Genomic DNA, 16,580 nt, shown 5'->3' with positions numbered 1-16,580 from the left:
GAGTCACCGGCCGCCTGATTCAGGGAGTTTTCATTTGCATAGTGGACCACAGGGATTAGGGCCTGCGGTGTGAGGGTAAGAAATCAGCAAGGAAATACCAGACAGTATTTGTCAACGAGAGCTTCTTGTAATGACAGCCAAACACCATTCATCTGTCCTTGGTTGGAGTTGGGATTGTGGACAACCACGCCCTCACTATCCGTTTAATTCCTTCACATCTTTCCCTCTTAGTGCCTTCTCATTACTTGTGTATATAGGTCTCCCTCAGCAAGAGAAAGAATCTGTCCAGGAAATATTCAGCACCGCTTCCCTCTGTGTAGCTTACTTACTTAACAAAACCAAACAGGACAGGGAGGACATTATCTAAAGGCCTTGTGACCCCGGCAGTTTGAAGAGGCTGTTCACAGATCTCGGATCAGGGATTAAGGCTTCTTCTCTGCTTTTGTCAAGGAGCCAAGAGCAGCAGAGTCAGAAAACGGTCTTCTCTAGTAACCATCATGGTCACTGTCTAAACAAACATGAAAATTTTGGGAGATTAACTTAGTGATTTGTCCTTCCAAGTCCCCCTCTGATTCATCAAATTGCCCTAAGATGCCTGGTTTGTTTCCTGTCAGCTGCTGGAGGAATGGGAGTGGGCAGTCACAAGTGCTTAAAAGCACGGACGTTGGAGTTAGAGATGATCATACTAAGTGAAGTAGATCAGAAAGAGAAAGACACGGGCTTCCCTGGTGGCACAGTGGTTAGGAGTCCGCCTGCCAATGCAGGGGACACGGGTTCGTGCCCCGGTCCGGGAGGATCCCACATGCTGCGGAGCGGCTGGGCCCGTGAGCCATGGCCGCTGAGCTTGCGCGTCCAGAGCCTGTTTTCCGCAACGGGAGAGGCCACAACAGTGAGAGGCCCGTGTACCGCAAAAAAAAAAAAAAAAAAAAAGAGAAAGACAAACACCATATGACATCACTTATATGTGGAATCTAAAATACGACACAACTGAACTTATCTATGAAACAGAAACAGACTCAAAGACACAGAGAACAGACTTGTGACTGCCAGAGGGGAGGGGGATTGGGGGAGGGATGAATTGGGAGTTTGAGATTAGCAGATGCAAACTTATATATAGAATGGATAAACAACAAAGTCCTACTGTATAGCACAGGGAACTATATTCAGCATCCTGTGATAAACCATAATGGAAAAGAATATGGGGCCTCCCTGGTGGCACAGTGGTTAAGAATCCGCCTGCAAATGCAGGGGACACGGGTTCGATCCCTGGTCCGGGAAGATCTCACATGCCACAGAGCAACTAAGCCCGTGGGCCACAACTACTAGAGCCCACGCAACTAGAGCCTGTGCTCCGCAACAAGAGAAGCCACCGCAATGAGAAGCCTGCGTACCACAACGAAGAGTAGCCCCCACTCTCTGCAACTAGAAAAAGACCGCAAGCAGCAACGAAGACCCAATGTAGCCAAAAATAAATAAATAATTTAAAAAAAAGAATATGAAAAAGAATGTATATATAAATGAATCACGTTGCTGTACAGTAGAAATTAATGCAACATTGTAAGTCAACTATACCTCAATAAAATAAATTTAAAAAGAAAAAAGAGCATGGACCTTGGAATTAGGACAAACTGGTTCCAACCTTGGTTCCTTTTCAACTAGCTGGGTGACTTGAAGCCTCAGGTACCTCATCTGTAAAATGTGGCTTGTATTTCCCTCAGAGGAGTGTTGTGATGAATAAAAGAGGTAATTGACATAAAGCTGAAACCACAGTGCCTGGCACATGAAAGGGAGTTGTTGTGGCAGTTAAATCACAGTGACTCCAATTCTTTGTTCTCTTAGGAGGCTATACTTGCCAACTCATTCGATCACTCAAAGGCCTTTACATCGAGCAGCCCTTCAAAGCCAGGACCTGCGTTCTCTTTTGTTCCTTCTGCAACAGCCAGGAAAATATTCTGCTCAACGTGGCATGGCAATGTGATTCCAATGCAGAGGGCAAAGTAGTATATGTAATACACCCCAATTGACATAAAATTAATTATGTTTCTCTGCTTCGTAGCCCCCAGTACTTCCTTTATTGTAACACTCAAACCCTTTCCTGTTATTCCTTAGTTAATATTTAATGTCCCTGCCAGACTGAAAGCTCCATGACAGCAGGAACCCTATCTTTAGCCCCAGCACCTACACCAGAGCTAGATGTGGCACAGGACACGACGTCAACAGAGCCACTGAATCTAAGGAACTGAGCTTGCTCCCTACTTCCTTTCCAAACTGCTGACCAATCGTCCATTTAATCATCTGTTTCTAGAATTTTGCCTAGGATTATCATCAAGCCTGTGGAATTTACCATTTCCTAGTTGGTGAGTGTTTGCATCCTTACATTGCCATGCCAATAAAATTAGATCCACATACTCTCTTTACTACCCAGTGTTCTGTTTTATGGATTTATTGCAAATTATTTAACCAAACTTTTTGTTGATGGACATTTGTATTATTTCTTCTGATCCTCTTTCTTTTCTGTATTGGATTTCTGATGACCTTTCACTTGAAATGCTGATGAAAATAAATAAGAAAAGCAAAATTGTATATATATTTTTTCTGTTCGCATCTATTGTCCTGAAATTTATAAAGGAATAAAACTTCAAAGGGAACGAAATTTTTTAAAGTTTCATCGAATTCTTTTTCTTTTTTCCTAATTTTTTTTTTTTTGGCCGTGTGGCATGCGGGATCTTATTTCCCCAACCAGGGATTGAACCTGTGCCCCCTGCAATGGAAGCGCAAAGTTTCACCACTGGACCGCCAGGGAAGTCCCTCATTGAATTCTTATTTGACAGAAAATTCTAACATATATTTACTGTTGGTGTATATAGTAAGTCTTGACAGTCTTATTTATTTGTATATTGCAGTTTAGCCCAGTGATGTTGAGAAAGGCTGGACTGCTCTGTCCATCTGCAGCTTTGAGGGCCGCTCTGCAGAACTGCCTCTCACATGCTCAGGGACCCCCAGGTTATCCGCTTGAGGGATGATCAGCTGCACCTTGCCTCGTTCATCTCTGCAGTCCTATTGGGATGAAGTCCCCGTTTTGCTTCCAAGCCTTAGAGAACCAAAGGCAAGCTACAGTTATGTCCAGTGAGGCTGGTCTCCTGCTGCAGAAACCGCTGAAGCTGTCTGGAGGAGGCGTTCCCCTTACATGGCCGTGTGAATAATCTGGGAAGCTGCCATCACGACTCCCGCGAATCAGGATTACAGGTAGCATGGGGAGTGATTGGTATCGGGCCTGCACCCTGAGTCAGGCTGAGAGTGTAGCGGCTGGCGCTGCGAGGCTTATTTCCCGGTGGCCTGGGGGTGGCGTTCTCTGTCAGAAGGAATGGGGCACATACTCCTTCAGGGAATCTATAAGTTCTGTGGTTGGCGCCGATTTGAAGGTGCCGCTTCTGGAATGGCCTGTATGACTCTCCTGCTAGGCTTGCTAGGGCGTCTTCTGCTGGGATTTCTCCTAAAAGGGATTTCAGGCACCTGAGACATATTTCCAACTCCACCATTTTGCAGATCAGAGACTGAGGCCTGGAGAAGGTTCCTAACATCATCCTAGTGATTTAACAACAGAAAGGCAATAACATCCTGCTCAGGATCAGAGTGATGCCCAAGACATGAGAGGCCTCATTTATCAATGGTTTGAAACAGTATTAAAACAGTGGGATAAATCAGTGTTCTAGTCTCTGTCTTGCCACCCATTAACTGTGAGACCTTGGACCAGTCGGCCTCACTGACCCTCAATTTCCTCATCTGTATAATATATCATTTGCTGTATTCTAAGCATCACTGTTCTAATTATTGTACATACATTAAGCCATTTAATTCTCAACATAACCCAATGGGGTAGGTACTATTGTCATCCCCACTTACAGATGAGAAAATTGAGGCACAGAGAGGTTAAGTCACGTGGCTGGTACATGGCAGAGCCATGATATGGACACAGGCAATACGGCTCTAGAATTCTTGCTCTAATCACTGTGCTAGGTGGGCTCTGATCCCCTGGGCATCAACTTGCTGCTGTAAAAGCTCTGTGAAACTATCCTGAAAATTCACCAATGTACTGTAGGGCAAAAGACTTGGTTTGTTAAAACAGTTTTTTTTCCAAGGCAAAATAAATAAAGAAAAAAAGGTAGAGGGACAATTTACACATTAAAAGAGATTTAAGAGACATATCAAATAATTACAACGTTTGAACCTTATTTGTATTTCTTTTTTTTCTTTTCTGCCATACACGGGCCTCTCACTGTTGTGGCCTCTCCCGTTGCGGAGCACAGGCTCCGGACACGCAGGCTCAGCGGCCATGGCTCATGGGCCCAGCCGCTCCGCGGCATGTGGGATCTTCCTGGACCAGGGCATGAACCCGTGTCCCCTGCATCGGCAGGTGGACTCCCAACCACTGCGCCACCAGGGAAGCCCTGGACCTTATTTGGATCCTGCTTCAAATAAACAAATCATTAAAGAAAATACAATTGGGGAAATGTAAACACATACTGGATATCTGATGATATTAAGTGATTATTGTAAGTGTGATAAAGATAAATGACTGTCAAAAAAAAAAAGTAGAGTCCTTACCTTTCAGAGATGGATGCTGAAATATTGACAGATTATAAGTTGTCTGGGATTTAGTTCAAAATAATCAGAGGATGGGGAGTGAGTGGGGGCATTAGATAAAACAAGATTGTCCATGTTTAATAATTGTTTAAGCTGGGTGATGGGTGCGTGTGAGCTTATTACACTCTCTACTTTTGTTTGGAACTTTCCATTATAAAAAGTTAAAAAAAAAATCACTGTGTATAAGTTTTTGTTTTATTCTCTCAGAAATGTCAAAGCCCCATGGACCTACTTCTCAGGGCTGGTGGGAAGAATGACAGCCCATAGGGAGACAGGGGGTGGGACACTGTTTCAGAGGTTTGCCTTCCAGGGGGTCATTGATTTGATTTGAGGGTGACCCCCAGTGCTTCCCACATGGCAGACTCTTAGTGGATTCTTTATGGATTATGTGAATGCATGAGCATATGGGTGAATGAATGGGAATGAATCCTATTCACAATGAGTTGGAGAAATATTCTGTCACAAGATCAGGAAATAGAATCTAATTTCTGGGCCAGATATAATGATGAATGATTCTGTATGTTTCTCAGTTAACCAAATTGTGCATTTAAAGGCATCTTTATCTATCACCATCATACCAAGGACCAAAATACTCCTATACCTTATCCTGGTGGACAAATGTACATGAAGAGATTTACTGACACAGAAACCTTCACTCTGAAGCTATGTCCCCACCACCACACCTCTCAGAGACAACACTGCTCTGAGCTCCATTGCCACTGTTTTTGCTTGCCCAGCCAGCCCAGGATACTTCCCAGTTCTCCTGATTACCCTGAGTTCCTTCTGGGGAACCATCATTTCCCTACTTTCCCTGGCTTCAGGATTGTCTGTAACGTACATTTGCCAGTCACAGAGTAGCTTTCCTATGGTCACAGCGACTGGGTTAGGGATGGGTGTTTGACTCAAGCCAAGTCAATCAGGCCCAGTCAAAACTAGTCCTGGGGGGCTTCCCTGGTGGTGCAGTGGTTGAGAGCCTGCCTGCCGATGCAGGGGACACGGGTTCATGCCCCGGTCCGGGAAGATCCCACATGCCGTGGAGCAGCTGGGCCCATGAGCCATGGCTGCTGAGCCTGCGCGTCCGGAGCCTGTGCTCTGCAACGGGAGAGGCCACAACAGTGAGAGGCCTGTGTATGGCAGAAAAGAAAAAAAAAAAAAAAGGAAAAAAAAACTAGTCCTGGGGCCTCCCTGGTGGCGCAGTGGTTGAGAGTCCGCCTGCCGATGCAGGGGATACGGGTTCGTGTCCCGGTCTGGGAGGATCCCATATGCCGCGGAGCGGCTGGGCCCGTGAGCCATGGCCGCTGAGCCTGTGCTCCACAACGGGAGAGGCCACAACAGTGAGAGGCCCGCATACCGCAAAAAAAGAAAAAAAAAAAAAAAAAAAAAAAAAAAAAAAAAAAAAAAAAAAAAACTAGTCCTGGGTCTTTTGTATAAGTGACTGGAAAAGAGGCACACATTTTGCCTTTGGACTTGAAGTTGGGAAGAGACATGAAGAGAGAGTCTGCTCAATAAAACAGAGTGGAGAGATATCAGATTCTGACAACATCATTTGAACCTCTGAATCCAGCTATACCTGAAGCCATACACAGTGCACGGCATGTGGTATGCTAAAATGGATTTTAAAGTATTCCCAACATAGACTTATAGAAACAAATCACATAGAGAATAAAGATTCTAAGTCTACTGCTGCTTACTAAATGGAAAGAAGAGCTATTAACTTTTATATTCTTGTATTTGATTACCAACTATAGAAGTAGACAGGGAGTAGAAAATTATGTCAGTTCCAGTGGCTGGGTAAGGCATTTGCAGAGATCAAGACTGATCTTTTTCTCATTCCATGCATTCTTCCTGAGAGCTGAGAGAAACCCGGTGACTAGACAGACTCTCAAGCAGGTGGAAGCTGTGGATACCTGAATGTCTTGGCTATATATGCGGTGAGGTGACTTCACCCTGCGTGCTCAGCCACCCTGTTTATGCTTGGCGGTAGCATCAGACAGATCCAGATTGTGGTGATGAGTCACTATGGGCTTTCCCCAGCTTCAGACATAGGGTGAGTTCACATTTTATCCTTTAGCCTCTAACTGCCCCAGTAGGAGCTCCTGAATGGAATGATTTAAGTCTGGCCTTCAGGTGTTTGAATATTCAATAGTAATTCAGCATTCAGTGAATCGAAATCTCTGGGTCTGGCGTTGTAGATCAGGGTCAACAACGTGTCTCTGTATAATAGCAAGAAAATGTGTCATTATACCAGCTGTGAGACCATGAGCAAGTTATCTGACTTTTCTAATTTCCTCATCTATAAAATGAGAATAATAAGAGTACATATCTCATAGGTTTGTTGGGAGATTAAATGAGTTAATACCATTTAAGCACTTTCAGTGGAGATTGGTGCCATGTAAATGTTAGCTATCATTACTACTGAAAAATAATAACTTTCTGTCTTGGACAAACATCTCCTCTAGAACCTGGATATCTGAAACAAAACAAAGAAAAGGCAGAATGTTAGGATTTATGAAAATTGTGAAAAGTTCTATGAGAGTGTGCAATACTTCTCAGGTAGCAGTACTTTGAAGTCCAGTTTTTTAGTTTTTTGAGGTATTGAGTCAGTTGGCAAGCTGAATGGGAAATTTCTCAACAGGAAATGAAGGGGGTTTTCTTTGGGCTTCTGCTAGGTGATCAGTCACAGGCAAGCTAACTAAAATCTTGTCATCATACCTTCCCAGACAGTGGTTTCTGTAACTAGCAATAGTAAAGCTGGCAGGGGGTTGAGAGAGTTCTTTGAAATATCCAGGAGTTACAGGAAATGGTAGTAATTTAAGACTTGGATCCAACTTTAGCCAATGTCTCCAGGAGATGATGAGGGTAATGGTAACAAGCAACTACTAGTTTGTCAGAAATGGCATAGTTTTGATTTAAATTTGTAGAATGCTGTTAACATTTTATTTTCTCTCTCCCCCACCGCCTGCCTTTTTCCTTCCTCTCCTCTCTCTCTCTCTCACACCACCCCCCGCCCCCACAGGAAGTATATGCTCTCTTCTCTAGAACTAAGCACTTTTAACAGTTTGCCATATATCCTTCCATTCCTTTTTCTATATATTTACATACATGCACACTCAGAAACGGTTCTGTAGGTGGCTTTAAAAAATTTTTATATAAATGGGATATTTTGTGTTGCCTTCTAAATTATTTCTTTTTCACTTAAAATGTCTTTTCTTTCCATGCCAATCCATAAAGATTGATCTCTTTCTTTCGAATTGTTGCTTGTTATTGCCTTGTATGGGTGCACCATAGTTTTATTTATTGATTCACCACTTGGTGGAATTTGGGTTGCTTTCCATTTTCTGCTCTTACAAACAATCCTCCCATAGCCCTCTCTGGGCACATGGAGAGTGCCTTTGCTATAAGGTACATTTAAAAATAACCTGCTGAAACTGTTTTTAGATTTAAATTATAGAATACGTTTTCATTTCACTCTAAAATTTTCCAGTCCCTATGGGCCTTGGTGAGTTTGATCCTTTGGATAGCCACATTTCATTGCTGGCTAAAACCATTTCCTATCTTTTCAACAAAATATGTCCAGGTAATGGTGACAGCCATAGAAAGGTGAAATGTACATCTCAATAAGGCATTCCCTACTTTTAAGACCCACCCACAAGTCATAGTCACTCATAGAGTGGCAGCCAAAACATTTTTTTAAATCCTCAGGATTTCAGAGGTCATTCCCTTCAGCTGTAAAGCCTGGCAGCACTTTGTACCATTATAAAGTCTACCTCTTTTATAAGCACCAGTCCCTTCATTTCTAATTAAATTCTATGTTGAGTACACTTTGCTGGCAAGTCTGCCACTGACGCCCATCTCCACAAGGTGCTCACCTCTAGTATTTGTGGTTAGCATTCTGCACAGCCTGTATGCTTCATTACCTTTGTTTGATAAAACACTTCTCTTTTTAAAAGCATGAGGCCAGATTTGCTGAGTCATGTGTGATGTTATTTTTTAACTGCACAAGCTCTACCACAAGGATTTGGGAAATTTATTATCTGACACAAATCTGTCGGGGACTCCTCAGCTAAGGTTAGTTCAAAGACTGTCTATTTAGTAAGTGACTGGGTACTCTGAGACAGTGCTACTCGAAGTAGCTAGTCCAGAATGAGATAAGGTGCTCGTCATTCTACAATGTAAATCAACATGTTGTTTCATTCAGGGAGAAAATCTTGCTGTGAAAAATATGTTGACTAAATAGTGGGCTTGGTGATGTAGTTGATTTGCTTTCTGGTACCAGCTCCTTCACTTGGACACTGGTTTCTGAACCACATGATGAGTAGCACTGTTTAAAGTGCTTTATGAAATCGAATGAATAAATGAATGAATGAGACATATCTAAGATAGATTAAATGACTTTTCAGGGTTGATGTGGGAGGATATGATTAAATAAAATTTTCCCTTTCAGTGGGACAATGTTCCTTGCCTGCTTTTGAGCTGCCACAGAGAGGGAAAGTTTATTTAAGGCACAAATAGCTCAACTGGCCACTGTTGCCTGTACTACTACTATTCCCTATCTCCCTATCAAGTTCATTTTCCCTTCTTGTGTTTTGCCCTTCTTACTGTTCTTATCTCCTTTTCCCATGCTCCTGCCATGGAATTTAAAGAGAGAAAAATAATGTATGGAAAGCTCATTGTATGGTCTATGTTTTACAACCAGTTAAATATAATTCTCACTACAACAGGGTGAGGAAGGTATTACTGTCCACTTTGTAAATACTCAAGAGAAGCTCAGTAACTTGGCCCAGGTCCCATATGTAATAAACTGACTGGCTTGAGAATTGAACCCAGGTTTGTTTGGTTCTCCCCAGGTGGTTGGGTCTCCTACTCTCACATCTGAGGAGGGTGCTAACAGAATCCAGGCCCTGGACAGAACCTTTTAAGGTGCCCACACTGACACACTTAAGTTCCATTTTGGAACTTGGAGGCTCCATTAATTTCATAGTCACCTACTTTAATTGCCACGGTCCTACCACGTTGCCCACTTCTCTGTGTTTGTGTTACATACACGTGCGTCCCTGTAGGCTGTGAATTCCTTCATCTAATCATCTTTGTATCCCTCGCAACAGTGTATGGAGCTTTGAAAGTGGCACACTCGATGGGTTATGATATTAAATATGTTAGTCTATAAACTTCTTTATATGCCTAAGATAAATATTAAATGAATGAGACTGAGACTGAAGCGCTTATACTTTAAGATGTTGCGGTATGAATTCTATGGCGCATGTGTGTCTACTAATAAAGCAGGGCACAGTGAGGAGAAAGGCATCAGGCAGCCCATCCTCCTAAAATGCACTCCTTGGTGTCCCTGGATTATGACTTTTGGAACGTCTTACTAGTCTCTAGCTTCCTTGAGGGTAGGAACTGGTCTTTTCTTTATAGGTTCTCTAGTGCCTACATTTTCTGGCATACAGTTCCTAAAACTTGAAAAATACTTGTGAAATTGTTGAATGTGCTAAGTTCTCAGCACTTCCTCTTAAACTGTTGTTACTGGTGCTCACTATGGACCCCCATGCAGTTCTTAGATGACAGATGGTATCTGGCTTCTGCTTCTGAGGTTTCCCTGTACTGGTCCGACATTTTCTTCTCCCAACTCCATCTCTTCCAGCTCCTGCTTTGCATCAGGCACAATTCTATAAGCAGAAGTACAGCTGGGAGGAAGGTGAGGGATGTGGGAGCGTGGGCACCATGGTTTCTCCTGAGCAAATCTCCAAACGGGAGATGTGACAGTTCTTAGAAGTATGGTGAAATGCAGTCTGAGGAATCAAAGTCTGAAGGTAATCAGGTGTAAGCTTCCAAGAGTCCTCTCTCAGTGCAGTACTTAATGCCTGTAGCATGGAATTGTGACAACACATAGGAAACGCTGCCTACCAGGGAAGCTCATGAACGATTCAGTGTCCAAACTTCCCTGGGGCTGCTCACGTAGGTACTCTTTGCCTAAGATATTCCCCAATATCAGCACATTATCAAATGTGCTCGGCATAAACCACATTGTTTCTACAAACTGTTGAGGCACAGAGAGCCCCTCTTATCAGCTAGGGAATGGTGGAAACCCTTCTGAAATCCAAATTCCCAGATGCCAGCCAAGAGCCAACCTTGCAATCAGGTCTTTCTATGGACAGCAGTCTCAGGCCTGCTATGCTGATTCCTTTTTTTCAGACCCCTCAGCTTCAGATTTGTGTGTGGGGTGTGCCACCTTTACAGATCTTATAGGATGTCGGAGCAGTGGCCCCCATCATATCTCCATTTAACTCACCACTCTGGCTCCTGCATATTTAGATAGATGCTGCAGGATGACAGCAGACGAAAGCAAATTCAGCCAAGCAGTAGCCCTGACTACGGCTATGTGCCAGATGTGACATCTTGCCAGACTCAATTAACATGGCTCTGGGTACGTGGTATGTGATCAGTGATCGGTTGGGTGCATGCTTTCCCATCCCTATTAAAAAACAAGATCAGAAACAGTTCACATTCACATGGAATTAATAAAAAGTGATGTTAACAGCCTACGTTATAACTCTCCTGCTTCTGTTATAATTGAAAGAGACCTAATCCAGGTAGATATTCTACAGAAAATCACTTAGTTCACTATATTGATGGATTATGTTAATCAAATGGGATGAGCAAGATGTGACCAGTAAATTTGAGGCCTTGATAAAGTACATATGCTCTAGAGGGTGAGATAAAACTCATGAAATTCAGGGGCCTACTTACCACATGAGTAAAATTTTGGGGGAGGAGTGTCCAGTGACCAGGGACAGGCTAGGACATGCCCTCTGAAGTAAAAGACAAATTAGTAAAAGTTGCATCTCCCACTACGAATAAGGAAGCACAATGCCTAATAAGCCTCTCTGGGTTCTGGCGGCAGTGTATTACAAATCTAAGAATACTGCTCTCAGTTATATACTGGTGACATGAGGCTGCCAGTTTCGAGCGAGGCTGAAAGGAAAGAGGTCTATGGCAGATTCATATTGTGGTGGAAGCAGGCCTGCTACTTGGGTCACCTAGCCTAGCAGACTCTAAGATATTACAGTTATTGGTGGAGGAAAAAATGTAGCAGAAGTTAAAGCAAAACCACTGTATACATACTCTCGATTTTTCTCTGCTCATTTTATTGAATAACTGAATGTATAAAAACCACGTAGAGAACATTACTGGAAAAAAATTTTATTCTTCAAATATATAATGGACTCTTCACCACTCAAATTATTTCTATAATAATTTTATCTTTTTATTAAAACTAAATATATATTTTTAATACATTTCATCTTTTCTCAAATGAATGACTATGGTATAATTGTGATCATCTTTAGCAACCAAAATCCATTTCAAGAAATTTAAACTTGATATGGAGAAAAATGCCATATCAAGTCCTTTGTACCTGATTTGGTGCTGAGGTTGAACCGGTGTATTGGTTTGTTCCAGGATCCAGAGGCTATTCCAAGCTTGAAAGCAAAGTGATATCCTTAGGTTGGCCTTGGCTGCTTAAGGAACCTCTGGATGGGGGATGACTGGCTCTGCTCTGCATAGGACAGTTCCTTCTCAGGCTAAGCTGGAATCTCTGGGAACAGTGGACTGAGGTATGTACCGTGTTCAGGCATTTGTTTGGGTGGCAGGTAGGGAGGACCTTATCTCTTATGTCAGATTTCTATCTATTGGTAATCATTTCTCCATAAAAATAAATGGCAAGTGGGCAGCTCTGGGTTCTTGATGATACCAATACTTTGCCCACAGTTCTCTCTCTCTTGATGATACTAAGACCAATGAAAAAGAACACAAAAGCTGAGTTCACTGTGAACACTAGTAGTAGAAGTGACTGCGGCAACTGTAACGATAGTGGCAGAAACTGGGAACAGATTCTTGGAAAGGTCTTCTGGGCTTGATTTATTCTAAGCAGCCAGTAGAGATCTAGGATTTGGACATACTGTGCTTGGATCTATCCTCTTAGTTTTCTCCACTGTCGACTGACTTTAATTTTTTTTTTATTCAAAAACAGGTTGAGGGAAAGAGTCTCCATCTCTATCACAGAATCTCCATAAAACTTAAGGTCATACCCAAACTTCCCATTAGAGTGTCCACTATGAATTCAAAATTAAATAACTCAAATAAATATGGGTAGGTAATGAGTTTTTTTTAAGGTAGTAAAAAGATAGGGCCCCCATGATTTCTTCTTAGCATAATGCTAATCTTTCAAATGTGGGTAAAATCTCATTTAGAGGGAAGGTTTGGAATCCTATATGAAAATGTAACATGTGTTAAAACAGAACATTCTTAAATATAAAAAAATTCAAGTGACCATATCCTTACTGATATTAATATAACACAAGTAAAATTACAATGAACATTAGCAAAAAATGCAGCTCATTTCTAGTTAACACATTGAAATAACTGATATTCAAATTGTAACTATTATAGCATGGACGTGTGAATGAAGTTCATGAATGTACATGTTTCAAAGGAGAATTTGGCTTTGGCCTAGTAATTTTGTTCTGATCCACAGTGTTTATGACTCTTCATTTCAGTTGTTTTTACTAAGAAATTAGGAGATGAACCTAAATTTCTGACCCTTGGATTAATCAGAAAATAACTAAGAGTTATTCCTTTGTAAATTCAGTAAGAAGTTATTCTAAAATTGCTGTTTACTTATCTATTTCTCTAAATAAAAGCTCTTGGATAGTAATCTACTCTCCTAATTAAAGGAAAATATTATAACTCTCTCCAATTCCTATTTTAACTAGAAGAGCCACATCATTATTTTTAATGGTTTCTTCTGCATTTCATATTTTAAAAAACGTTAGTAACACTACTTTCTGTAAAATACAAAACAGCACTGAAAGTATCCAGTTACTACTGGCATTCAGATTTTGAAGATATACCTTTATGATCAAATAACAGTCATGAAACAAACTGTTCAGAACTGTCAGAGTAACCATTTGAAAATCAGATTTATGACCCTCTTTAAAAATTTGTTAAAGCTATGCTGGTTTACATCAAAGTACTCCTAGTGAGGAGAAATGATGTACTGTACCGAAAAAACAAGACCTCATCAGGGGTCTTCTTAACTTGGCTCTGAACAACTTTAAAAGCCAAAAGATCTGCACCATATGTTGTTCTCAAGGTCAGTACCATGGGATGCCCTGTAAAAAGATCTTTTGGTATTACTGATAACAAAAGCACCTTGGATTGGATCCACGATGGACATGTGTTATAAATGAATTCTGCTTTGTGGTAAAATACAGTTAAAGTACAATTCAACGTACTTACCATAAAGCCTACATAAGCAAAGGTACTCCTTTGAAGCCAAAAATCTGATGCTGCTAAAGTGTCCAGTTTCTACTATTACAGCTTAATGTGGCTGATTTGAAATCATTTCCTTAGTCCTACAGAATCTTCTTGATTTTTAACATCTGACAATAGTGACCTGGCACTAGTTTAGGTCTATAAAAACATAATTGTCCCAAGTCACCCAAAAACATGACAACCAGCACAAATTTCTGCACATCTTAAAAAAAAAAAAAGCCTTTGGGTAATAACACTAATGCGTAACGCTGCGGAGGATCCAAAGAAGCACTCTAAATGATGGATATTATTTAATGATGGTAATCATTTTCTGAAAAGCTGTACCAATAACAATTTCAGGTAGAACATAACATGAAATTATTTCAGGAAATATAGTCTTGTTCTATGCTCTCCTGACACCACTCCCAACAGAAAGCTTCCAGTCTATTTGCTGTTTCTTGGCTGATGAGACATTCATCCTTTAATTCCCTGATTGTCTTTCTCAATGATTTTTGTAAACGTCTTTCTCGGCCTAATACATTCCGCAGACTTTTCTTGGTATCCTCTAGCTCGCTGATCACTTGATCTAATTTATGCTTAAGTTTCTTTGGACTGTCCATCACACTGTAGCTATGTTCCTAAAAACATGAACACCAAGTTATTAAACCAGACAGACAAGCAGTGAGATAAAAAACTATAACTAGGCCTCAGCTATTTCTCCACTTACTATACTTAGAGAAGATCTTTAAGTTGGTGATACTAAGAGGTTTAAAGAACACAGGAAGAGGATGGGGGTAGAACAGTATTTCAGGCGCCTAGGGCCTCCCTCTTTGTCTAAGGCCAGGCATACACGAGGAGTACAGAATCCTGTGGATGGGAAGTACTTCTCACCTGGAGGTAGGTATCTGCTTATGAACAGCATGACATTCACAATGACTATACAGCTTTTGGTCCCTAAGTGTGCAGCTGCTAAGTTTAAGTTTTACTTATCACAAAAACTTAAATTTTTAAACTTTTAACTGAATTGCTTTATTTTGATGAATATTTCACTTTATAAGGTATGACAGGAAAGGAGCACTGAAGCAGGTCCTCAGGCTGGGTGTTATGGATTTAGAGAGGACTCTGGTCTTGGGGTTTTAAAGAGATAATTTAAGTTCTCAGTATTTATTGTGGTTACGTTTATGTCTGCTGGGTAGACTTTTCTTCATCCAAAAACAACACTGGCATATCTTATAAATGTAACATAAAATAATTTTGAAAAGCTGTTACTTAATATTAAAATTAGTGAAGAGGACTTTGCTTTCAGCCAAGATGAGATAACAGACTGGATTGACTCCTATCTAAAAAAACCCCAACACACGGCCAAAAGATATAAAACTGTTTGAAGATAAACAGACATCAGGCAACGAAGACAGATACTGCAGAGAGCTGGGAAACAAAGAGGTGAGTCCTATGACTGCCCAGCTTACTGCCTTGAGAGAGTTCTAGGCCTCAGTGCAAGGGGAGGAAACCCAGGTAGAGTTTGGTAGATAGAGTTGAGGAGATAGTGCAAAGTATCCAGGGAGACCAAGGTGGCTACAGTTCATAGGGCAAAGTATTAGAGAGGAAAGAGCTACACACAGAGAGAAACTTGGAGATCTTCAGAGGCTCCCGCTCCAGTATTTCCTTGTAGGAAACTGCTCGAGGTTGAGGAAAGAGTGACCAGAAAAGATCAGGAGTGCCCTGAGCTCACAGGGCATAGACACTACTCCCACCAGGCAGACCAGATTCATGGGGCACTGAGCAGAGTATACAAAAGTCTTGCCTCAGTGGTGGAGAACAAATAGCCTGAGACTGAGCACTGTTCTAGTCCTGCCTAACAAAGCAAAACCTGAAAGGATCAAATTGTTTTCAAATAACCAAACTCCATAACCAAGCTCAAGAAAACAGGACAGAAAACTATCCAACATCCAGCAAAGTAAAATCCGGCACTCAAAATCTACCAGGCACACAAAGCAGCAGGAAAATACAAGCCATAATAAGAGATAAACCAATCAGTAGAAACCAACCCAGAACTCACAAATGTTAGAATTAGCAGACAAGGGAATTAACAAAGTTATTAAAACTGTATTATATATGTTTAAAAGTTAAGCAGGGACAAGAAAGATATTAAAAAAGAATCAAATAGGATACCCGGACATAAAACTTACAATTTAAACTTATTTATAATAAAGTTAATAGATTTATTATCATAATAAATAATATATATTTAAATATTATATTATTTAAATATCTTTAAGAGATAATTTATTGTTTAAACAAAAATAATAAAATGTAGTGTGGGGTTCATAGCATATGTAAAGTGAAATGTATGATAGCAGTAGCAAAAAAGGTTGGAGAGGAGAAATAAAGTATATTATGATAAGATTCATATACTATATGCTAAGTGGAATAATATCACTTATCATGTAGTCTGTGGTAAATTAAAGATGGATGCTATAAACTCAAAAGCAACTATCAAAGAGTTATGGCTGATGAGTGAAAAAAAGGAGATAAAATGGAATTGTAAAAAAAATTCAGTTAATCCAAAAGAAGGCAAAAAAAGAAGAAAATGAGAACAAAGAACAAATGGAACAGGAAAT

General features: G+C 40.9%; 1 protein-coding gene across 6 annotated transcripts in view; it reads right to left on the bottom strand.

The window, feature by feature from the left end:
• Positions 1-13: 13 nt before the first annotated feature.
• The window catches only part of THAP6 (THAP domain containing 6), a 32,435-nt gene continuing 15,868 nt past the window's right edge, over positions 14-16,580 (bottom strand). For 2 of the 6 annotated variants that reach the window (XM_060113431.1, XM_060113457.1), the window contains one exon: positions 14,258-14,597. In XM_060113431.1, coding sequence (XP_059969414.1) covers positions 14,343-14,597 — 255 coding nt within the window. In that variant the 3' untranslated portion in view covers positions 14,258-14,342. Of the gene's footprint in view, positions 63-2,188; positions 3,494-6,058; positions 6,858-7,003; positions 7,115-10,936; positions 11,120-12,061; positions 12,126-14,257; positions 14,598-16,580 lie in introns of those variants that run through there. The other 4 variants (XR_009533824.1, XR_009533826.1, XR_009533825.1 and 1 more) reach the window with 4 other exon arrangements.

Source organism: Mesoplodon densirostris, chromosome 1 (assembly GCF_025265405.1).
Source record: "Mesoplodon densirostris isolate mMesDen1 chromosome 1, mMesDen1 primary haplotype, whole genome shotgun sequence".
NCBI classification, from domain to species: Eukaryota; Metazoa; Chordata; class Mammalia; order Artiodactyla; family Ziphiidae; genus Mesoplodon; species Mesoplodon densirostris.
Note: the sequence above shows the minus strand (reverse complement) of the source record. Positions and strands in the feature narration are given on the sequence as shown.